General features: G+C 41.9%; 1 protein-coding gene across 1 annotated transcript in view; it reads left to right on the top strand.

Moving 5' to 3' along the window:
* LOC128642753 (multidrug and toxin extrusion protein 1-like) overlaps positions 1-24,655 on the top strand; it is a 433,625-nt gene that overhangs the window by 236,867 nt on the left and 172,103 nt on the right. The window contains exons 8-9 of the mRNA XM_053695544.1: positions 2,548-2,645; positions 4,623-4,720. Coding sequence (XP_053551519.1) covers positions 2,548-2,645; positions 4,623-4,720 — 196 coding nt within the window. The remainder of the gene's footprint in view (positions 1-2,547; positions 2,646-4,622; positions 4,721-24,655) is intronic.

Raw genomic sequence — 24,655 nt, 5'->3', positions numbered from 1 at the left:
TCCATCCGACGCGGAGTGGCTTCATCTTCAAGACATTTGACGAGGAGCATCCTCTTCATCCGGAGTCTTCTTACTGAATGAAGGTTCCTTTAAGGGACGTCATCCAAGATGGCGTCCCTTAGATTCCGATTGGCTGATAGAATTCTATCAGCCAATCAAAATTAAAGTTGAAAAAATCCTATTGGCTGATTGGATCAGCCAATAGGATTGAGCTCGCATTCTATTGGCTGATTGGATCAGCCAATAGGATTGAGCTTGCATTCTATTGGCTGTTCCGATTAGCCAATAGAATGCAAGCTCAATCCTATTGGCTGATCCAATCACCCAATAGGATTTTTTCAACCTTAATTCTGATTGGCTGATAGAATTCTATCAGCCAATCGGAATCTAAGGAACGCCATATTGGATGACGTCCCTTAAAGGAACCTTCATTCAGTAAGAAGACTCTGGATGAAGAGGATGCTCCGCGTCGGATGTCTTGAAGATGGAGCCGCTCTGCGTCGGATGAATGAAGATGCCGTCCGGATGAAGACTTCTGCCCGTCTGGAGGATCACTTAGCCCAGCTTGGATAAGGACTTCTCCCGGCTTCGTTGAGGACTTTGGCCCGCTTGGATGAAGACTTCTGCAGCTTCCTTGAGGATGGATGTCCGGTCTTCGGAACAGTAAGTCGATCTTCAGGGGGTTAGTGTTAGGGTTTTTTAAGGGTTTATTGGGTGGGTTTTATTTTTAGATTATGGCTCTTGTGCGGAAAAAGAGCTAAATGCCCTTTTTAGGGCAATGCCCATCCAAATGCCCTTTTCAGGGCAATGGGGAGCTTAGGTTTTTATAGTTAGGCTTTTACTGTTGGGGGGTTATATTTATTTTTACAGGAAAAAGAGCTGATTTCTTTGGGGCAATGCCCCGCAAAAGGCCCTTTTAAGGGCTATTTGTAGTTTAGTTTAGGCTAGGGTTTTTTTTTATTTTGGGGGTGCTTTTTTATTTTATTTAGATTAGGTGTAATTACTTTAAAGATCTTGTAATTTGTTTATTATTTTCTGTAATTTAGTGTGTGTTTTATTTTGTTAATTTAGCTAATTTTATTGAATTTATTTTATTGTATTTCATTTAGGTAATTTATTTAATTGTAGGGTTAGGATAGGTGTTAGTGCAACTTAGGTTAGGTTTTATTTTACAGGTACTTTTGTATTTATTTTAGCTAGGTAGTTATTAAATAGTTAATAACTATTTAATAACTATTCCACCTAGTTAAAATAAATACAAACTTGCCTGTAAAATAAAAATAAACCCTAAGCTAGCTACAATGTAACTATAAGTTATATTGTAGCTAGCTAAGGGTTTATTTTACAGGTAAGTATTTAGTTTTAAATAGGAATTATTTAGTTATTAATAGTAGGTTTTATTTATATTTATTATATTTAAGTTAGGGGTGTTAGGGTTAGACTTAGATTTAGGGGTTAATAAATTTAATATAGTGGCGGCGATGTTAGAGACGGCAGATTAGGGGTTAATAATATTTAACTAATGTTTGCGAGGCAGGAGTACGGCGGTTTAGGGTTTAATATGTTTATTATAGTTGCGGTGATGTCCGGATCGGCAGATTAGGGGTTAATATTTTTATTATAGTGTTTTTGATGCGGGAGGGCCTCGGTTTAGGGGTTAATAGGTAGTTTATGGGTGTTTAGTATACTTTTTAGCACTTTAGTTATGAGTTTTATGCTACGGCTTTGTAACATAAAAATCATAACTACTGACTTTAAAATGCGGTAGAAATCTTGACAGGAGAGGGTTTACCGCTCACTTTTTGCCCATCCTTACGTAAATTGCATAAGGTGATGTACGGTATTTTCAGGTAGGGCAAAAAATGTGAGCGGGACAGCCTTTTTTCCAAGGCTCGTAATAGCAGCAGTAGTGAAAAAGCAGCGTTATGACCTGATAACGCTGCTTTTTCACATTACGGCAAAACTCGTAATCTAACCGTTTACGTTCTATCCATATTTAAGTCTTACCAGTATTATGGGTTATTTTATTAAAGGGACAGTCTAATCCAAAAATGTTATTGTTTAAAAAGATAGATGATCCCTTTAGTAGCCATTCTAGTTTTGCACAGCCAACACTGTTATAGTAATACACTTTTTACCTCTGTGATTTTCTTGTATCTAAGCCTCTGCAGACTGCCCTATTTCAGTTGCTTGACAGACTTGCATTTTAGCCAATCAGTGCCCTCCCACAAGTAACTCTGAAATAAGTCTTTGAAGGGCTTAGCAATTAGTGTATGGGTCTACCTAGGATTAGCTTCCAACAGAGAATATTAAGAAAACAAAGCGAGTTTGATTATAAAGTAAATTGATTTTTTTTTTAAATTGCATGCCCTATCTGAATCATGAAAGTTTAGTTTTGACTAGACTGTATCTTTAAGATTTGAGCATTAACCCCCAAAAATGAAAAGACTATAGAATATCATGAATTTATAACTTTTTATCTAATTTGTTGCATCCAGGCCTATAGCGTTTTATACTCCTAGTGAAACGACTCTCTTCTTTATCTAGGGCATTGTTCTACCTCAAGTGTTAACGGGACTCATAGCAAATATCTTCAATGCTCTAATAAACTACATTTTCCTGTATGTGCTGAGCTTGGGAGTTATGTAAGTATCAGGTCTGTAGCTGACCTTTCAGTAGCAATGTGTTGCAGCCCTTTCTGGAAGCCAAGGGGTTACTTGTTCACAAAAGCTGTTTCTTTAAATTAAAGGGACATGAACTTCCATTATTATCATGATTCAGATAGAGCATAACATTTTCAACAACTTTCAGGAGCAGCAATGCACTACAGGGAGCTAGCTGCTGATTAGTGACTGCACATATATGCCTCTTGTCGGTGGCTCACCAAATGTATCCAGTTAGCTCCCAGTAGTGTATTGCTACACCTTCAACAAAGGATACCAAGAGAATGAAGCAAATTTTATAATAGCAGTAAATTGGAAAGTTGTTTAAAATTGTATTATCTATCTGAATCATGATATAAATTTGGGTTTATTACCCTTTAAGATGAACATTTTAAAGGGACATTCTAATGCTATATTGCAAATGGCGATTAAGCTTCAGCCACACTTTTGACAGATATTCAATATAGGTTTTCAAAATCTTTGACGAGATAAGTACCTTCTGTGGCACCAGTCTTGGTGGAGTATAAAGATCTGATAATTACTATGTTGTGTACATCATCATCAAGCACAAGCATCATGCACCAAACAACAAAAGTTTAGTACGGGGGGGGGATTGCAGACACATTTAAACTCTAGGAGTTGTTGTTTTTAATAAGAGCACATGGGAAGTTATTAAAAATGATGCAGTCCCTATTTTACAGAGCCCCCAACGGCCCCTCATTTTACAATATAGTTATCACTTTGTCCCACAGTCCCTTCCGCTGCCCCCCCCTCTATATATAGCTATCCCGCCTCTCTGTCAGACCACCTGAAACCCTTTTTCAGCATTCCCTAGCCACACCCACTGCCTACCCTGCTCCCTAGAATGAAGCAGCCAATCACTAGCCGTATCCTGCTGAGTACCAACCTGGCAGGCGTGTGGGCTTCGCTGTCTGCCTAATCCCTTTGCATAGGTTAATCAAATAGTTACCAACAAAAAAACTGTAATAAATACATTTGAGATAAATGGACTTGCCATCTTTACCAGAGCTACCAGTAATGCACTCAAGAAGTCCTTTAAAGGGACACAAAACCCATTTTTCTTTTTCTTTCATGATTCAGATAGAGCATACATTTGTAAACAACTTTGCAATTTACTTTTATTATCAATTTTGCAACATTCTCTTTGTACCCCTGAAGAAGCAGCAATGCACTACTGGGAACTAGTTGAACACATTTGTAAGCCATTGGTAAGCGGCATATATGTGAAACCACCAATCAGAAGCTAGCTCCCAGCTCCTGAGCCTACCTAGGTATGCTTTTCAAACAAAAATACCAAAATAATGAAGCAAATTAGATAAAGTAAATTGCAAAGTTGTTTAAAATTGTATGCTCTATCTGAATCATGAAATTAAAAAAATTGAGTTTCCTATCCCTTTAAGATCCATAGTTTGTAAACGTAAGTTTGGCTGAGGATAGGGTGTGCTCATTCTGCAGCATGATAAACGGCATTTGCCTTTAAAGGGACATGAAACCCCAATTTTTTCTTCTTCTTTTCTATCTTATTCAGATAGAACGTGATTTAAAAAAAAAATAATACAATTTACATCTTTTATCTAATATGCTTCATTTTCTTGGTAGCCTTTGTTGAAAACCTAGGTAGGTTTAGGAGCCGCAATGCATTACTGTGAGCAAGCCGCTGATTGGTTGCTGCACATAAATGCCTCTTGTCATTGTTTCACCAGATGTGTTCAGCTAGCTCCCGGTAGTGCAATGCTGCTCCTTCAACCAAGGATACCAAGAGAATGATGCAAATTTGCTAATAGAAGTAAATTGGAAAGTTGTTTAAAATCGCAAGCTCTATTTCAATAATGAAAGAACAAATGTGAGTTTCATGTCCCTTTAAGTAGAATCAACCACACGAAGTCATCAGCCGTATTGCTTTAAAATCTGTAATTATAATATTTTTTCTTTTCATAGGGGCTCTGCTTGGGCAAACACCGTATCTCAGTATATCCAGATGATTTTGTTGTTTCTTTATATCATATGGAAAAAACTTCATGCAGACACCTGGGGAGGTAAGCAGCAGATTCTCTTAGACCTCATTACTGCATCTAGTAGTAAAAGATCTTTACCTTCATGAGAATACAATCTGCACTGCTAATTCCCATCTCCAAGTCCTCAGAATCCCTGAGCAGGCCAGAGATGTATAGGATCCATGGAAGGGAATAGATTGGTCTTCCAAAAAAAACAAATTCTAGATGACCTAAATATGTATGGCTTAGGGGCTTAAAATACACTCTTGGAATGCCCAAAAACTACCTACATCTTCACTATATATTGCAATCATTAGGAATTTTAAAAAAAAAAACCTCATCACATTATTAATACATTGGGTTAGGGCATTATGGGTATTCTGGGCATGTGTAGAAATGAAGATAACAAATGTGAGATAATATCTTGCAGAAGGAAGTGGCCACAATTATTCTGTTGCAGTGCCCCTTTCTAAACAGTGAGAAATTACTATATGGTGTGATTGAAGCAGCTTAATGGTTTCAGTGGTTGCAATTTTGCCACATGATTTACAGTGTGAGAACTTTTTAAAGCCAACCATTGTAAATGTGATTTATTATTTTTAAATCTGCAAGATATTATAAACTGCATTGTTAATCTTCACACTAGGGCAAAATATCACAAAGTTTAAAAACAGAATTTATGCTTACCTGATAAATTACTTTCTCCAACGGTGTGTCCGGTCCATGGCGTCATCCTTACTTGTGGGATATTCTCTTCCCCAACAGGAAATGGCAAAGAGTCCCAGCAAAGCTGGTCACATGATCCCTCCTAGGCTCCGCCCACCCCAGTCATTCGACCGACGGACAGGAGGAAATATATATAGGAGAAACCATATGATACCGTGGTGACTGTAGTTAGAGAAAATAATTCATCAGACCTGATTAAAAAACCAGGGCGGGCCGTGGACCGGACACACCGTTGGAGAAAGTAATTTATCAGGTAAGCATAAATTCTGTTTTCTCCAACATTGGTGTGTCCGGTCCACGGCGTCATCCTTACTTGTGGGAACCAATACCAAAGCTTTAGGACACGGATGAAGGGAGGGAGCAAATCAGGTCACCTAAATGGAAGGCACCACGGCTTGCAAAACCTTTCTCCCAAAAATAGCCTCCGAAGAAGCAAAAGTATCAAATTTGTAAAATTTGGCAAAAGTGTGCAGTGAAGACCAAGTCGCTGCCTTACATATCTGGTCAACAGAAGCCTCGTTCTTGAAGGCCCATGTGGAAGCCACAGCCCTAGTGGAGTGAGCTGTGATTCTTTCAGAAGGCTGCCGTCCGGCAGTCTCATAAGCCAATCGGATAATGCTTTTAAGCCAAAAGGAAAGAGAGGTAGAAGTCGCTTTTTGACCTCTCCTTTTACCAGAATAAACAACAAACAAGGAAGATGTTTGTCTGAAATCTTTAGTAGCCTCTAAATAGAATTTTAGAGCACGGACTACGTCCAAATTGTGTAACAAACGTTCCTTCTTTGAAACTGGATTCGGACACAAAGAAGGTACAACTATCTCCTGGTTAATATTTTTGTTGGAAACAACTTTCGGAAGAAAACCAGGCTTAGTACGCAAAACCACCTTATCTGCATGGAACACCAGATAGGGCGGAGAACACTGCAGAGCAGATAACTCTGAAACTCTTCTAGCAGAAGAAATTGCAACCAAAAACAAAACTTTCCAAGATAATAACTTAATATCTACGGAATGTAAGGGTTCAAACGGAACCCCTTGAAGAACTGAAAGAACTAGATTTAGACTCCAGGGAGGAGTCAAAGGTCTGTAAACAGGCTTGATCCTAACCAGAGCCTGAACAAATGCTTGAACATCTGGCACAGCTGCCAGTCTTTTGTGAAGTAAAACAGATAAAGCAGAGATCTGTCCCTTCAGAGAACTTGCAGATAATCCTTTCTCCAAACCTTCTTGTAGAAAGGATAGAATCTTAGGAATTTTTATCTTGTTCCATGGGAATCCTTTAGATTCACACCAACAGATATATTTTTTCCATATTTTATGGTAAATTTTTCTAGTTACAGGATTTCTAGCCTGAATCAGAGTATCTATTACAGAATCTGAAAACCCACGCTTTGATAAAATCAAGCGTTCAATCTCCAAGCCGTCAGTTGGAGGGAAACCAGATTCGGATGTTCGAATGGACCCTGAACAAGAAGGTCCTGTCTCAAAGGTAGCTTCCATGGTGGAGCCGATGACATATTCACCAGGTCTGCATACCAAGTCCTGCGTGGCCACGCAGGAGCTATCAAGATCACCGAGGCCCTCTCCTGATTGATCCTGGCTACCAGCCTGGGGATGAGAGGAAACGGTGGGAATACATAAGCTAGGTTGAAGGTCCAAGGTGCTACTAGTGCATCTACTAGGGTCGCCTTGGGATCCCTGGATCTGGACCCGTAGCAAGGAACCTTGAAGTTCTGGCGAGAAGCCATCAGATCCATGTCTGGGATGCCCCATAATTGAATTATTTGGGCAAAGATTTCCGGATGGAGTTCCCACTCCCCCGGATGGAATGTCTGACGACTCAGAAAATCCGCTTCCCAATTTTCCACTCCTGGGATGTGGATCGCAGACAAGTGGCAGGAGTGATCCTCCGCCCATTGAATTATCTTGGTCACTTCTTTCATCGCCAGGGAAGTCCTTGTTCCCCCCTGATGATTGATATATGCAACGGTCGTCATGTTGTCTGACTGAAACCTTATGAATTTGGCCTTTGCTAGTTGAGGCCAAGCTCTGAGAGCATTGAATATCGCTCTCAGTTCCAGAATGTTTATCGGGAGAAGAGACTCTTCCCGAGACCATAGACCCTGAGCTTTCAGGGATTCCCAGACCGCGCCCCAGCCCACTAGGCTGGCGTCGGTCGTGACAATGACCCACTCTGGTCTGCGGAAGCTCATTCCCTGTGACAGATTGTCCAGGGTCAGCCACCAACGGAGTGAATCTCTGGTCTTTTGATCTACTTGAATCGTCGGAGACAAGTCTGTATAATCCCCATTCCACTGTTTGAGCATGCACAGTTGTAATGGTCTTAGATGAATTTGTGCAAAAGGAACTATGTCCATTGTTGCAACCATCAATCCTATTACTTCCATGCACTGCGCTATGGAAGGACGAGGAACAGAATGATGTACTTGACAAGAGCTTAGAAGTTTTGATTTTCTGACCTCTGTCAGAAAAATCCTCATTTCTAAGGAATCTATTATTGTTCCCAAGAAGGGAACTCTTGTTGACGGGGACAGAGAACTTTTTTCTTTGTTCACCTTCCATCCGTGAGATCTGAGAAAGGCTAGGACGATGTCCGTATGAGCCTTTGCTTTTGACAGGGACGACGCTTGAATCAGGATGTCGTCCAAGTAAGGTACTACTGCAATGCCCCTTGGTCTTAGAACCGCTAGAAGGGACCCTAGTACCTTTGTGAAAATCCTTGGAGCAGTGGCTAATCCAAATGGAAGTGCCACAAACTGGTAATGCTTGTCCAGAAAAGCGAACCTTAGGAACTGATGATGTTCCTTGTGGATAGGAATATGTAGGTACGCATCCTTTAAATCCACGGTAGTCATAAATTGATTTTCCTGGATAGTAGGTAGGATCGTTCGAATAGTTTCCATTTTGAACGATGGTACCCTGAGAAATTTGTTTAGGATCTTTAGATCCAAAATTGGTCTGAATGTTCCCTCTTTTTTGGGAACTATGAACAGATTGGAATAAAATCCCATTCCTTGTTCTCTTATTGGAACTGGATGTATCACTCCCATCTTTAACAGGTCTTCTACACAATGTAAGAATGCCTGTCTCTTTATTTGGTTTGAAGATAATTGAGACCTGTGGAACCTTCCCCTTGGGGGTAGTTCCTTGAATTCCAGGAGATAACCTTGAGAAACTATTTCTAGCGCCCAAGGATCCTGAACATCTCTTGCCCAAGCCTGAGCAAAGAGAGAAAGTCTGCCCCCCACTAGATCCGGTCCCGGATCGGGGGCTATCCCTTCATGCTGTTTTGGTAGCAGTGGTAGGCTTCTTGGCCTTCTTACCCTTGTTCCAGCCTTGCATTGGTTTCCAGGCTGGTTTGGGTTGTGAAGTATTACCCTCTTGCTTAGAGGATACAGAATTAGAGACTGGTCCGTTTCTGCGAAAGGGACGAAAATTAGGCTTATTATTAGCCTTAAAAGACCTATCCTGTGGGAGGGCGTGGCCCTTTCCCCCAGTGATGTCTGAAATAATCTCTTTCAAATCAGGTCCATATAATGTTTTACCTTTGAAAGGAATGTTAAGCAATTTTGTCTTGGAAGACACATCCGCTGACCAAGACTTTAGCCAAAGCACTCTGCGCGCCACGACAGCAAACCCTGAATTTTTCGCCGCTAATCTAGCTAATTGCAAAGCGGCATCTAAAACAAAAGAGTTAGCCAATTTAAGTGCTTGAACTCTGTCCATAACCTCCTCATACGAAGATTCTTTACTGAGTGATTTTTCTAGTTCCTCGAACCAGAAACACGCTGCCGTAGTGACAGGAACAATGCATGAAATTGGTTGTAGAAGGTAACCTTGCTGTACAAAAATCTTTTTAAGCAAACCCTCTAATTTCTTATCCATAGGATCTTTGAAAGCACAACTATCTTCGATAGGAATAGTAGTGTGTTTGTTTAGAGTAGAAACCGCCCCCTCGACCTTGGGGACTGTCTGCCATAAGTCCTTTCTGGGGTCGACTATAGGAAATAATTTCTTAAATATAGGGGGGGGGAACAAAAGGTATGCCGGGCCTTTCCCACTCTTTATTTACTATGTCCGCCACCCGCTTGGGTATAGGAAAAGCGTCGGGGGGCACCGGAACCTCTAGGAACTTGTCCATCTTACATAATTTCTCTGGAATGACCAAATTGTCACAATCATCCAGAGTAGATAACACCTCCTTAAGCAGTGCGCGGAGATGTTCTAATTTAAATTTAAATGTCACAACATCAGGTTCAGCTTGATGAGAAATTTTTCCTGAATCTGAAATTTCTCCATCAGACAAAACCTCCCTCATGGCCCCTTGAGATTGGTGTGAGGGTATGTCAGAACAGTTATCATCAGCGTCCTCTTGCTCTTCAGTGTTTAAAACAGAGCAATCGCGCTTTCTCTGATAAGTAGGCATTTTGGATAAAAGATTTGCTATGGAGTTATCCATTACAGCCGTTAATTGTTGTATGGTAATAAGTATTGGCGCACTAGATGTACTAGGGGCCTCCTGTGTGGGCATAACTGGTGTAGACACAGTAGGGGATGATGTAGTATCATGTTTACTCCCCTCATTTGAGGAATCATCTTGGGCAATATCATTATCTGTTGCATTACTGTCCTTACTTTGTTTGGACACTATGGCACAATTATCACATAAATTTAAATGGGGAGACACATTGGCTTTCATACATATAGAACATAGCTTATCTGATGGTACAGACATGTTAAACAGGCTTAAACTTGTCAACAAAGCACAAAAAACGTTTTAAAATAAAACCGTTACTGTCACTTTAAATTTCAAACTGAAAACACTTTATTACTGAATATGTGAAAAAGTATGAAGGAATTGTTCAAAATTCACCAAAATTTCACCACAGTGTCTTAAAGCATTAAAAGTATTGCACACCAAATTTCAGAGCTTTAACCCTTAAATTAACGGAACCGGAGCCGTTTTTACATTTAACCCCTATACAGTCCCAGAATGAGGCTCTGTCTATAACTAGAAAGGCCCCCATCTGAAAAAGGTGTCCAACACAGTGCCTGCCGTTTTTCTAAACATTCCCCAAGATTATAATACCAATAATTAGTTAGAATCTGCATAATATGCCTAGTAAAGCAATTGTTTTAGCCCAGAAAAAATGTCTACCAGTTTTTAAGCCCTTTTTGAAGCCCTTTATTCTTTTATGTTTAACTAAGAAAATGGCTTACCGGTCCCCATGAGGGGAAATGACAGCCTTCCAGCATTATATGGTCTTGTTAGAAATATGGCTAGTCATACCTTAAGCAGAAAAGACTGCTAACTGTTTCCCCCAACTGAAGTTACTTCATCTCAACAGTCCTGTGTGGAAACAGCAATCGATTTTAGTTACTGTGCTAAAATCATCTTCCTCTTACAAACAGAAATCTTCATCCTTTTCTGTTTCAGAGTAAATAGTACATACCAGCACTATTTTAAAATAACAAACACTTGATAGAAGAATAAAACTACATTTAAACACCAAAAAACTCTTAACCATCTCCGTGGAGATGTTGCCTGTGCAACGGCAAAGAGAATGACTGGGGTGGGCGGAGCCTAGGAGGGATCATGTGACCAGCTTTGCTGGGACTCTTTGCCATTTCCTGTTGGGGAAGAGAATATCCCACAAGTAAGGATGACGCCGTGGACCGGACACACCAATGTTGGAGAAAACACATTTGTCACATTAAATGAAGATAAAACATTTAAATAGTATGAAATTTTAAAGAATGATTTGTATAAATGTTAAAGGGACATGAAGCCATAGTTTTTTCATTCCTGATTAAGATAGAGCATGCAATTTTAAACAACTTTCTAATTTGCTTGTACAATAATGTTTTCTTTGCTCTTTTGGTATCGTTTGTTGAAAAGCAGGGAGGTAAGCTCAAAAGCGTGCACGTGACTAGAGCAATATATTTTTAGGGCTTTACAGGCACCTATGAAAATCAAGGCCAGATTAGCTCCCCTTAAAGTAATCTCAGCGCCTCCTTTCACCTGTCGTGCCTATTAGTGTGCACCTAGGTAATCCCACTACTGTCCAGGGAGTAGTAACCCCCACTTTGGGAACTTCTGCTCTAATGCATTAATTTATATTCTATTATTGCTTTATTAAGTCCCTTTCAATGTGACAAAGCAAAGGTATCCCTGGTTTCAGCACTTTAATGGAAATTGGAAATGTATTATTTTTACTCCCTTCTCAAAGATAATGATTGCAAGGATGGATGGTAAAAGACTTTCTTTCCCAGAATGCTTTTCGTTTAACAAGAGAATGCAGAGGTGGGGATTTTTTTTATGTCCTCTTTTTGAAGAGCATATAAGGAAAGGATGATTCGCCACTCTGTTAAAATCCAATGTTCTTTATTGCAAAACTTTAAAAGTAACATGTATGTATCCACCATGCCCAACAGCCCTCTTACCGGTAACCTATGCACTGCTAACACAAGCACTTCTCTAAGCTCCTCCAACTGTCTCGCAGGCTCTCTCCGGTATCTGCTGGGGTCTTCGGGGATCAGCTGCGTGTCCCGACTTCCGTGTTTCACTCCTCCCACCTACTATGCGCAGGTAGCCCAAATCCAATCGCAAACCAGACACCTACTCCAGACCTCACCATAGCCAGGAAAACGTGTGGCAAATCTGCTAGCGATAATTAGCAGCATACAAAAAAAGGATGATTCGCCACACTGTTAAAACCCAATGTTCTTTATTGCAAAACTTTAAAAGCACTTAGTTCAACGAGGAGGATGAACCACATAAAAAATCCAGTCACATTCACAAGCGGTGTAGCACAATGCTTACGCATTTCAGCCTAAGTGGCCGTAGTCATAGCATAAAGTGCTAAGTGATACACCTGTTTAAAAAGACCAGCAACGTCAGTTATTGGTTAAATAAGATACACACCTACTATTGTGAGTCAATGATAACAGACAATGAAAAGTCTTAATTACACTCCCCTAAAGTGATTATTACAAACCTAGACAAACATACTAGAGACACATTAATTATCATAACAAAATCACCAAGAGAAATATGTAAATACAGCACAGTGATGGGGCAGTATTAATAACATAACAAGGCAAAAACAAAATTTATGCTTACCTGATAAATTCATTTCTCCTGTAGTGTGGTCAGTCCACGGGTCATCATTACTTCTGGGATATTATCTCCTCCCCTACAGGAAGTGCAAGAGGATTCACCCAGCAGAGCTGCTATATAGCTCCTCCCCTCTACGTCACCTCCAGTCATTCGACCAAAGGACCAACGAGAAAGGAGAAGCCCAAGGGTGTAGTGGTGACTGGAGTATAATCCAAAAATTTTTTAGCCTGCCATAAAAAACAGGGCGGGCCGTGGACTGACCACACTACAGGAGAAATGAATTTATCAGGTAAGCATAAATTTTGTTTTCTCCTGTTAAGTGTGGTCAGTCCACGGGTCATCATTACTTCTGGGATACCAATACCAAAGCAAAAGTACACGGATGACGGGAGGGACAGGCAGGCTCTTTATACGGAGGGAACCACTGCCTGAAGAACCTTTCTCCCAAAAACAGCCTCCGAAGAAGCAAAAGTGTCAAATTTGTAAAATTTGGAAAAAGTATGAAGAGAAGACCAAGTTGCAGCCTTGCAAATCTGTTCAACAGAAGCCTCATTCTTAAAGGCCCAAGTGGAAGCCACAGCTCTAGTAGAATGAGCTGTAATTCTTTCAGGAGGCTGCTGTCCAGCAGTCTCATAGGCTAATCGTATTATGCTACGAAGCCAAAAAGAGAGAGAGGTAGCCGAAGCTTTTTGACCTCTCCTCTGACCAGAATAAACGACAAACAGGGAAGACGTTTGACGAAAATCCTTAGTTGCCTGTAGATAAAATTTCAGGGCACGGACTACATCTAGATTGTGTAGCAGACGTTCCTTCTTCGAGGAAGGATTAGGACACAAAGATGGAACAACAATCTCTTGATTGATATTCCTGTTAGTGACCACCTTAGGTAGGAACCCAGGTTTAGTACGCAGAACTACCTTGTCTGAATGAAAAATCAGATAAGGAGAATCACAATGTAAGGCAGATAACTCAGAAACTCTTCGAGCCGAGGAAATAGCCATTGAAAACAGAACTTTCCAAGATAACAATTTGATATCAATGGAATGAAGGGGTTCAAACGGAACACCCTGTAAAACATTAAGAACTAAGTTCAAACTCCATGGCGGAGCAACAGTTTTAAACACAGGCTTGATCCTAGCTAAAGCCTGACAAAAGGCTTGAACGTCCGGAACTTCTGACAGACGTTTGTGTAAAAGAATGGACAGAGCTGAAATCTGTCCCTTTAAAGAACTAGCGGATAACCCCTTTTCTAAACCTTCTTGTAGAAAAGACAATATCCTTGGAATCCTAACCTTACTCCATGAGTAACTCTTGGATTCGCACCAATATAAGTATTTACGCCATATTTTATGGTAAATCCTTCTGGTAACAGGCTTCCTAGCCTGTATTAAGGTATCAATAACTGGCTCAGAAAAAACACGTTTTGATAAAATCAAGCGTTCAATTTCCAAGCAGTCAGCTTCAGAGAAGTTAGATTTTGATGTTTGAATGGACCCTGGATCAGAAGGTCCTGTTTCAGAGGTAGAGACCAAGGCGGACAGGATGACATGTCCACTAGATCTGCATACCAAGTCCTGCGTGGCCATGCAGGTGCTATTAGAATCACTGATGCTCTCTCCTGTTTGATTCTGGCAATCAATCGAGGAAGCATCGGGAAGGGTGGAAACACATAAGCCATCCCGAAGGTCCAAGGTGCTGTCAAAGCATCTATCAGAACCGCTCCCGGATCCCTGGATCTGGACCCGTAGCGAGGAAGCTTGGCGTTCTGACGAGACGCCATGAGATCTATCTCTGGTTTGCCCCAACGTCGAAGTATCTGGGCAAAGACCTCCGGATGAAGTTCCCACTCCCCCGGATGAAAAGTCTGACGACTTAAGAAATCCGCCTCCCAGTTCTCCACTCCCGGGATGTGGATTGCAGACAGGTGGCAAGAGTGAGACTCTGCCCAGCGAATTATCTTTGATACTTCCATCATTGCTAGGGAGCTTCTTGTCCCTCCCTGATGGTTGATGTAAGCTACAGTCGTGATGTTGTCCGACTGAAACCTGATGAACCCCCGAGTTGTTAACTGGGGCCAAGCCAGAGGGGCATTGAGAACTGCTCTCAATTCCAGAATGTTTATTGGAAGGAGACTCTCCTCCTGATTCCATAGTCCCTGAGCCTTCAGAGAATTCCAGACAGCGCCCCAACCTAGTAGGCTGGCGTCTGTTGTTACAATTGTCCAGTCTGGCCTGCTGAATGGCATCCCCCTGGACAGGTGTGGCCGATAAAGCCACCATAGAAGAGAATTTCTGGTCTCTTGATTCAGATTCAGAGTGGGGGACAAATCTGAGTAATCCCCATTCCACTGACTTAGCATGCACAATTGCAGCGGTCTGAGATGTAGGCGTGCAAAAGGTACTATGTCCATTGCCGCTACCATTAAGCCGATCACCTCCATGCATTGAGCTACTGACGGGTGTTGAATGGAATGAAGGACACGGCATGCATTTTGAAGCTTTGTTAACCTGTCTTCTGTCAGGTAAATCTTCATTTCTACAGAATCTATCAGAGTCCCTAAGAAGGGAACTCTCGTGAGTGGAAAGAGAGAACTCTTCTTTTCGTTCACCTTCCATCCATGCGACCTTAGAAATGCCAGTACTAACTCTGTATGAGACTTGGCAGTTTGAAAGCTTGAAGCTTGTATCAGAATGTCGTCTAGGTACGGAGCTACCGAAATTCCTCGCGGTCTTAGTACCGCCAGAAGAGTACCCAGAACCTTTGTGAAGATTCTTGGAGCCGTAGCCAATCCGAATGGAAGAGCTACAAACTGGTAATGCCTGTCTAGAAAAGGCAAATCTTAGATACCGGTAATGACTTCTGTGAATCGGTATGTGAAGGTAAGCATCCTTTAAATCCACTGTGGTCATGTACTGACCCTCTTGGATCATGGGCAAAATTGTTCGAATAGTTTCCATCTTGAACGATGGAACTCTTAGGAATTTGTTTAGGATCTTTAAATCCAAGATTGGCCTGAAAGTTCCCTCTTTTTTGGGAACTACAAACAGATTTGAGTAAAACCCTTGTCCTTGTTCCGACCGCGGAACTGGATGGATCACTCCCATTAATAAAAGATCTTGTACGCAGCGTAGGAACGCTTCTTTCTTTATTTGGTTTGTTGACAACCTTGACAGATGAAATCTCCCTCTTGGGGGAGAGGATTTGAAGTCCAGAAGGTATCCCTGAGATATGATCTCTAACGCCCAGGGATCCTGAACATCTCTTGCCCAAGCCTGGGCAAAGAGAGAAAGTCTGCCCCCTACTAGATCCGGTCCCGGATCGGGGGCCCTCGATTCATGCTGTCTTAGGGGCAGCAGCCGGTTTCCTGGCCTGCTTGCCCTTGTTCCAGGACTGGTTAGGTTTCCAGCCTTGTCTGTAGCGAGCAACAGCTCCTTCCTGTTTTGGTGCAGAGGAAGTTGATGCTGTTCCTGCTTTGAAATTACGAAAGGAACGAAAATTAGACTGTCTAGCCCTAGGTTTGGCTTTGTCCTGAGGCAGGGCATGGACTTTACCTCCTGTAATGTCAGCGATAATCTCTTTCAACCCGGGCCCGAATAAGGTCTGCCCTTTGAAAGGTATATTAAGCAATTTAGATTTAGAAGTAACATCAGCTGACCAGGATTTTAGCCACAGTGCTCTGCGTGCCTGAATGGCAAATCCGGAATTCTTAGCCGTAAGTTTAGTTAAATGTACTACGGCATCTGAAATAAATGAGTTAGCTAACTTAAGGGCTTTAAGTTTGTGTGTAATCTCATCTAGTGTAGATGATTGAAGTGTCTCTTCCAGAGACTCAAACCAAAATGCTGCTGCAGCCGTGACAGGCGCAATACATGCAAGAGGTTGCAATATAAAACCTTGTTGAACAAACATTTTCTTAAGGTAACCCTCTAATTTCTTATCCATTGGATCTGAAAAAGCACAACTATCCTCCACCGGGATAGTGGTACGCTTAGCTAAAGTAGAAACTGCTCCCTCCACCTTAGGGACCGTTTGCCATAAGTCCCGTGTGGTGGCGTCTATTGGAAACATTTTTATAAATATCGGAGGAGGTGAGAACGGCACACCGGGCCTATCCCACTCCTTAGTAACAATTTCAGTAAGTCTCTTAGGTATAGGAAAAACATCAGTACTCGCCGGTACCGCAAAATATTTATCCAACCTACACATTTTCTCTGGTATTGCAACTGTGTTACAATCATTCAGAGCCGCTAACACCTCCCCTAGTAATACACGGAGGTTTTCCAGCTTAAATTTAAAATTTGAAATATCTGAATCCAGTCTGTTTGGATCAGAACCGTCACCCACAGAATGAAGTTCTCCGTCCTCATGTTCTGCCACCTGTGACGCAGTGTCTGACATGGCCCTAATATTATCAGCGCACTCTGTTCTCACCCCAGAGTGATCACGCTTGCCTCTAAGTTCTGGTAATTTAGCCAAAACTTCAGTCATAACAGTAGCCATATCCTGTAATGTGATTTGAAATGGCCGCCCAGATGTACTCGGCGCTACAATATCACGCACCTCCCGAGCGGGAGATGCAGGTACTGACACGTGAGGCGAGTTAGTCGGCATAACTCTCCCCTCGTTGTTAGGTGAAATATGTTCAGTTTGTACAGATTGATTTTTATTTAAAGTAACATCAATACAATTAGTACAGAAATTTCTATTGGGCTCCACTTTAGCATTAGCACATATAGCACATGTATCTTCCTCTGAATCAGACATGTTTAACACACTAGCAATAAACTAGCAACTTGGAAATACTTTTCAAGTAATTTACAATAATATGAAAATGAAATGTGCCTATAAGAAGCACAGAAAAAATTATGACAGTTGAAAATAATTAAGTTATAGCATCAAATCTTTGTAAGAAATATACAATTTTAGCAAAGGATTGTTCCCATTAGCAAAGGATAACTAACCCTGACAGCAGAAAAAAATACACAAATAAACGTTTTTTATCACAGTCAACTACAATCTTCACAGCTCTGCTGTGAATGATTACCTCCCTCAAAACAAGCTTTGGAGATCCCTGAGTTCTGTAGAGATGAACCGGATCATGCAGGAAGAAAAATGAACTTCTGACTGAGTTTTTTGATGCGTAGTAAAAGCGCCAAAAATGGCCCCTCCCCCTCACACATAACAGTGAGAGAGATCAGTAAACTGCTTTAATTTAAACAAAACTATTGCCAAGTGGAAAAAATAGTGCCCAAAACATTTTTTCACCCAGTACCTCAGAGAAATAAACGATTTTACATGCCAGCAAAAAAACGTTTAACCTCAATAAATTAATTGTTATTTAAAACCTATTGCAAGTCCCTGCAAAATAGCTTAAGTCTATGCATACAGTATAAATCCAGTGAAGTACCATTCCCCAGAATACTGAAGTGTAAAATATACATACATGACAGCCTGATACCAGCTACATCTACTGCATTTAAGGCTGAGTTTACATTATAACGGTATGGCAGGATTTTCTCATCAATTCCATGTCAGAAAATAATAAACTGCTACATACCTCTTTGCAGATTAATCTGCCCGCTGTCCCCTGATCTGAAGTTTACCTCTCCTCAGATGGCCGAGAAACAGCAATATGATCTTAACTACTCCGGCTAAAATCATAGAAAAAACTCAGGTAGATTCTTCTTCAAATTCTACCAGAGAATGAATAACACACTCCGGTGCTATTATAAAATAACAAACTTTTGATTGAAGGTAATAAACTAATTAAAATCACCACAGTCCTCTCACACATCCTATCTATTCGTTGGGTGCAAGAGAATGACTGGAGGTGACGTAGAGGGGAGGAGCTATATAGCAGCTCTGCTGGGTGAATCCTCTTGCACTTCCTGTAGGGGAGGAGATAATATCCCAGAAGTAATGATGACCCGTGGACTGACCACACTTAACAGGAGAAATTAAGTTTACCTATTCCCCTATTAAATGCAAACATATATACCATATACCTATGACTGTTCTTAACATATGACAAGACCACTAACAGAATGGTAGATCAAATATTGGAGTGGGTAACTAATTGAGAGGAATAAAAAAGGAATACAAAAGAGAAAATATTACATATATCTTCAATTATGTAATAAATATGATAGTGCACTAAAATTTAATATTATTTGATATTTATAGGTTATAATGTCCCCTAAGGAAAAACATGCCCCAGAGTGATCTCATACTTAAGCATATCTTGGCACCTCTAAGAGACTAAAAGTGGACACTGAGTTTGAAATAATAAATTTGGGGATTTTAGATAGTATATTTTACCTCATTGGCCATCATTTACAGATATATAATACAAAGGAAGCTACTCCCAGATATTCATAACGTCATATCAGGAATTTAACCCCCTAGGTATCCTCGTACCGAGGTTAAAAATCCAATAAGCTTCTTGCTTAGCCAATAGACTGTCAATATCTCCACCTCTTTTGGGTCTACAGACTCTCTCAATTGCATACCATATAAATGAATTAAGTTCACCCTTATGGTAGATACCAAAATGTTGAACCACTGGAGTGGTAGATCTTGTGGTTTTGAACGAGGAATGATGTTCCATAATTATTGTATTCACATATCGAGAGGTAAGTCCTACATATTGAATTTTGCACTGTGTACATTCTATCACGTAGATCACATATTTAGAAGTACAGTTCATGCATGAACTAATTTTATAGACTTTTTGTGGTCACACTGCTAGAAAAGGTAGTTATAACTCTTACATAATCACAGGGCTTACACTTATGATGGCCACATTTGAACATGCCCTGATGTCTCAACCAAGAACTTTGTCGGTTCACTTTGTTGGGAAGAAGTGTGGGAGATAAAATTGTACCCAGAGTAGGGCTTTTCTTGTAAGAGCACCTTAAACCCTTTTTGACCATTTCCACTAGTTCATCATCAGCTTTCAATATTTGGAAATTATTCCGAATTATGGTTCATATATGTGCATATGGTGCACTATGTCCTGTAACAAAAGTTATTCCTTCCAAATTCTCCTTTTTGCTCAATTTTGGTTCGAACAGACTCTCTCTTGACCTACATGACACTGCCTGTCTGGCTTTCTGAATTGCTTTGTGAGGATATCTCCTCTCTTTAAGTCTGTGTTCTAGATCAAGAGAGAGCCTTTTGAAATCATTACAGTCTGAACAGTTCCTTTTAAGCCTAATACATTCTTCTTTGGCTATAGCTAAAGGAACATGTTTAGGATGACAACTGGTAACATACATTACTGAATTTCCTGAGATTGGTTTCCTATAAACTGTTGTTTTAATGGACCCATTATCCATACCTTCAAGTGTAAGATCTAAATAATTAATACACTTGGAATGATGTTCAAAAGTGAATCCCAAACCAATTTCATTGTTATTGAGGTAGGAAACAAAGGGATCAATAAGATCCTCAGGGCCTATCCATATGAACAACAGCGATATATAGTGTCTGTAAGTGTTACTATCCCCAAAGACGTGGAAAAACTCCCAGAAGCCCAGGAATAAGTTTAGCAAATGATGGGGCAAATATAGCCCCCATCGCTGTTCCACGTCTCTGGAGATAGTACACCTCCTCGAACAAAAAGAAATTGTGGGTAAGTAAAAAGCCCAAAACCTTAACTAGTTACACACTGAAATATTCTGTAAAATCAGTGTAGTGCTCCAGAAAGAAACAGATGGCCTCAAGACCCTTATTATGGGGGGATGCATGAATAAAGGGAAATTGCATCCACAGTAAGCCATCTGGATTCTTCTGTCCATTGTACCTCTTTAATCACTTGCAGGACATGCTTGGTATCTCTGAGATGTGAGGAAAGTGAAAGAATATGATCAACCCATTCAGACAGATTACCCAATACCCAATAAGGAGTCTACCCCACTCTTTTTGAAGAAACATAATAAAAACATAAATTATGATAATTTCATTTCCATCGTGGGAAGGAGAGTCCCCTGCTTCATTCATCACTTGTGGGAAATAAGAACCTAGCAACCAGGAAGAGGTAAAGACGCCACAGCCAAAGGCTTAAATACCTCCCCCACTTCCCTCATCCTCCAGTCATTCTGCCAAGGGAACAAGGAACAGTAGGATAAATATCAGGGTATAAATGGTGCCAGAAGAAAGAAAAAAATGTTGGGTCCGCCCACCAGAGAATGGGCGGGTGCAGTGGACTCTCCTCCCCACGATGAAAATGAAATTATCAGGTAAGCATAATTTATGTTATCCATCTAAAGGGGAGGAGAATCCACTGCTTCATTCATCACTTGTGGGAAAAAATACCCAAGCTCTAGAGGACACTGAATGAAGAAAAACGGGAGGGTAAAGGAGGCGGACCCTATACTGAGGGCAACACAGCCTGCAGAACCTTTCACCCAAAAGCTGCTTCCACCGAAGCAAAAACGTCAAATTTGTAAAATTTTGAAAAAATTAGTAAGGATAACCCAGGTAATCGTCTTAAAAATCTGCTCCATAGAAGCCTCATTCTTAAAGGCCCAAGAAGAGGCCACAGCTCTAGTCGAGTGAGCCGTAATCCTCTGAGGAGGCTTGTGTCCCACTGTCTCATAAGCCAGACGGATTATACTCCTCAACTAAAAGGATAGAGAGGGTGCAGAGGCCCTTTGCTCCCTGTGCCTTCCAGAATACATAACGAATAAGGACGACGTCTGTCTGAACTCCTTTGTGGCTTGAAGATAAAACTTCAAGGCCCGAACCACATCCAGATTATGAAGTAACCTCTCCTTTGAAGAGGATGGGTTAGGACACAAGGAAGAAACCACTATTTCCTAGTTAATGTGATGCTTTGACTTCCCTTAGGAAGAAATCCCAAACCGGTTCGCAGAACGGCTTTGTCAGCATGAAAAACCAAGGAGGCTCAAATTGTAAGGCCACCAACTCAGAGACTCTGCATGCCAAAGCAATAGTCAATAACTGACTTTCCATGAGAGAATCTTAATGTCCAGAGCGTGCATAGGCTCAAACGGAGACCTCTGCAAGACCTTAAGCACCAAGTTTAGGCTCCAGGAAGGAGCCGGATTCCTGAAAACCGGTCTAATCCTAACCAGAGCCTGAACAAAGGACTGATTATCAGGAAGATCTGCAAGCTTCTTGTGCAACAGAACCTATAAAGGTGAGATCTGTCCCCTTAGGGAACTGGCGCCAAGACTCTTATCCAGACCATCCTGGAGAAAGGCCAAAAGTCGAGATACCTTGACCCTGTGCCAAGGGTATCCTCGTTCCCCACACCAGGACAAGTAGGTCCTCCACACCTTGTGGTAGATGCGTCTAGTGACCGGCTTCCTGGCCTGGACGAGAGTGTTGATCACTCTCTCCGAAAAAACCTCTCTTGGCTAAGACTAGGCGTTCAATCTCCAAGCAGTCAGCTTCAGAGAATCGAGATTTTGATGTAGAAAAGGACCTTGAACTAGCAGGTCCTTGCGACAAGGTAACTTCCATGGCGGATAAGACAACATCACCACTAGATCCGCAAACCACGTCCTCCGCGGCCACGACGGAGCAATCATAATAGCTGAAGATTGCTCCTGCTTGATGCGGGCCACTACTCGAGGTAGGAGGGGCAACGGTGGAAATATGTAAGATTAGGTTGAAGTCCCAGGGTACCGCCAGTCTATCAGTTCCGCTTAGGGATCCCTGGAACATCTTGGGGTGGAGAAACCATTCCCCTGGATGAAACGTCTGTCTGCTCAGAAAATACACTTCTCAGTTGTCCACACCCGGAATGTGTATCGCTGAGAGCGAACAATTGTGAATCTCTGCCCACTCCAGAATCTGAGATACTTCTCTTATTGCTAGGGAGCTTCTCGCCCCCCCCCCCCTGGTGGTTTATATAAGCCACCAAGGTGATATTGTCAGATTGGAATCTGACGAAGAAGGGGCCAAGCCTTTAGAGCGTTGAAAATCGCTCAAAGTTCCAGAATGTTTATAGGTAGGCTCGATTAATCTCAAGTCCATCTGCCTTGTGCCTTTCTGGCACCCCAAATGGCTCCCCAACCTGATAGACTCGCATCTGTGGTTACAATCTCCCAAGATGGTCTCAGGAAAGAAGTCCCCTGGGACAACTGGCCCGGTCTGGTCCACCAAGACAAGGGACTCCCTCACCGGTCTGTCCAGAGATATTTGTTGGGATAAGTCTGAATGATAGCCGTTCCATTGTCTCAACATGCACAGCTGCAGAGGTCTGAGATGAAACCTGGCGAATGGAATGACATCTATGCTGGATTCCATTAGCCCGATTACCTCCATACATCTGGCCACAGATGTCCTGGAGTATCTCTGCAGGGCTAGACAATTGGATAACAGCTTGTAATTTCTCTGGTCTGTCAGGAATATCTTCATTGCAGAAGAATCTATAATCGTACCCAGGAATGCCACCTTGTTGCTGGGAACCAATGAACTCTTCCCTTCATTTATTTTCCACCCATGGGATCGAAGTAGAAGTAGGAGAGCTTTTGAATAGTCCTCTGCCAGACTGAAGGATGGAGCCTGGACCAGGATATCGTCCAGATACGGAGCCACTGCAATTCCTCTGGCTCTCGCTACTGCAAGAAGAGCTCCCAGAACCTTTGTAAAGACTCTTGGGGCTGTCGCCAGACCAAATGGAAGGGCCACAAACTGGAAGTGCTGGTCCAGGAAAGGGAACCTTAGGAATTTGAAATGATCCTTGTGGATTCGAACATGAAGGTAAGCATCCTTCAGGTCTATAGTCATCAGGAATTGCCCCTCTTGAACCAGGGGCAAAATTGACCTGATCATCTCCGTCTTGAACGATGGGACTGACAAAAACTTGTTTAGGTTCTTTAGGTCTAGAATTTGACAAAACGTACCCTCTTTCATTGGGACCACAAAAAGGTTTGAATAAAACCCCAGACCTCTTTCTGCATGAGGAACTAGGACGATTACCCCGAGAGATGAGAGATCCCTCACAAATCCCAGAAAGGCTTCTCTCTTTTCTGGTTTTGAAGAGATGTTTGACAGGAGGAATCTGCCTCTGGACAGATACGTTTGAAACCTATCCTGTACCCCTGGACGACGACCTCCAGGACCCAAGGGTCTGTAATGTCTCTCCTCAAGGCCCCCGCAAAAAGAGATAGTCTGCCCCCTACCTGGTCCAAGGACGGGTCGGGGGCCGTCCCTCATGCCGACTTTAACTCGGCAGGCTTCTTGTTCTGCTTGGACTTATTCCAAGAGTTTGCTGGCTTCTAAGATCCCTTGGATTGTTCAGATTTTGCAGAAGGCTGCTGACGCAGAGATTTATCTGCACGAAAGGGACGAAAAGTAGATCCCTTTGGTTTGGCTTTCTTATCCTGAGGTAAGAAGGCGCCATTGCCACCCGTGACTGTAGCTATAATAGAATCCAGGCCCGGGCCAAACAAAACATTCCCCTTGAATGGAAGGGAAAGCAAGCGAGACTTAGATGTCATGTCTGCAGATCACGATTCTAGCCACAGAGCCCTGCAAGCTAAAACAGAAAATCCTGACGTCTTAGCATTCAAACAAATAATCTGCATGTTAGCATCACAAATGAATGAATGCGCTACCCTTAAGGCTTTGATTCGATCCCAAATCTCCTCGAGGGAGGTTTCCACCTCGACCATTGCTGCTAGTGCATCACACCAATAGGTAGCCGCCCCAGCCACCGCAGCGACAGCCGCCGCCGGTTGGAAAATGAAACCCGTCAGTTTGAACATCTTCCGCAACATGGACTCCATCTTTTATCCATGGGTTCCTTAAAAGAGGAGCTATCCTCAAGCGGAATAGTCGTTCTCTTAGCGAGCGTGGAGATAGTACCATCCACCTTTGGGACGGTTCCCCACAGTTCCAGCTGCGCATCCGGAATGGGGAAGAGTTTCTTAAAAGAAGAAGAGGGAGAAAAGGGCGAACCTAGTTTCTCCCATTCATTCTTAATAATGTTCGCCATTTTGATAGGAACCGGGAAGTGCTAGGGCACTACCCTGTCCTCGTAAACCCTATCCAATTTAGGGATCGAAGGTTCCTCCAGTAGCATCGGTTCCAGAACCTCCAGCGTAGCAAGCACTTCCTTCAGCAGGAAACGCAAAT

Source organism: Bombina bombina, chromosome 12, assembly GCF_027579735.1.
Source record: "Bombina bombina isolate aBomBom1 chromosome 12, aBomBom1.pri, whole genome shotgun sequence".
Taxonomy (NCBI): Eukaryota; Metazoa; Chordata; class Amphibia; order Anura; family Bombinatoridae; genus Bombina; species Bombina bombina.
The sequence above is the reverse complement of the archived record's forward strand: the minus strand, read 5'-3'. Positions and strand labels throughout refer to the sequence as shown.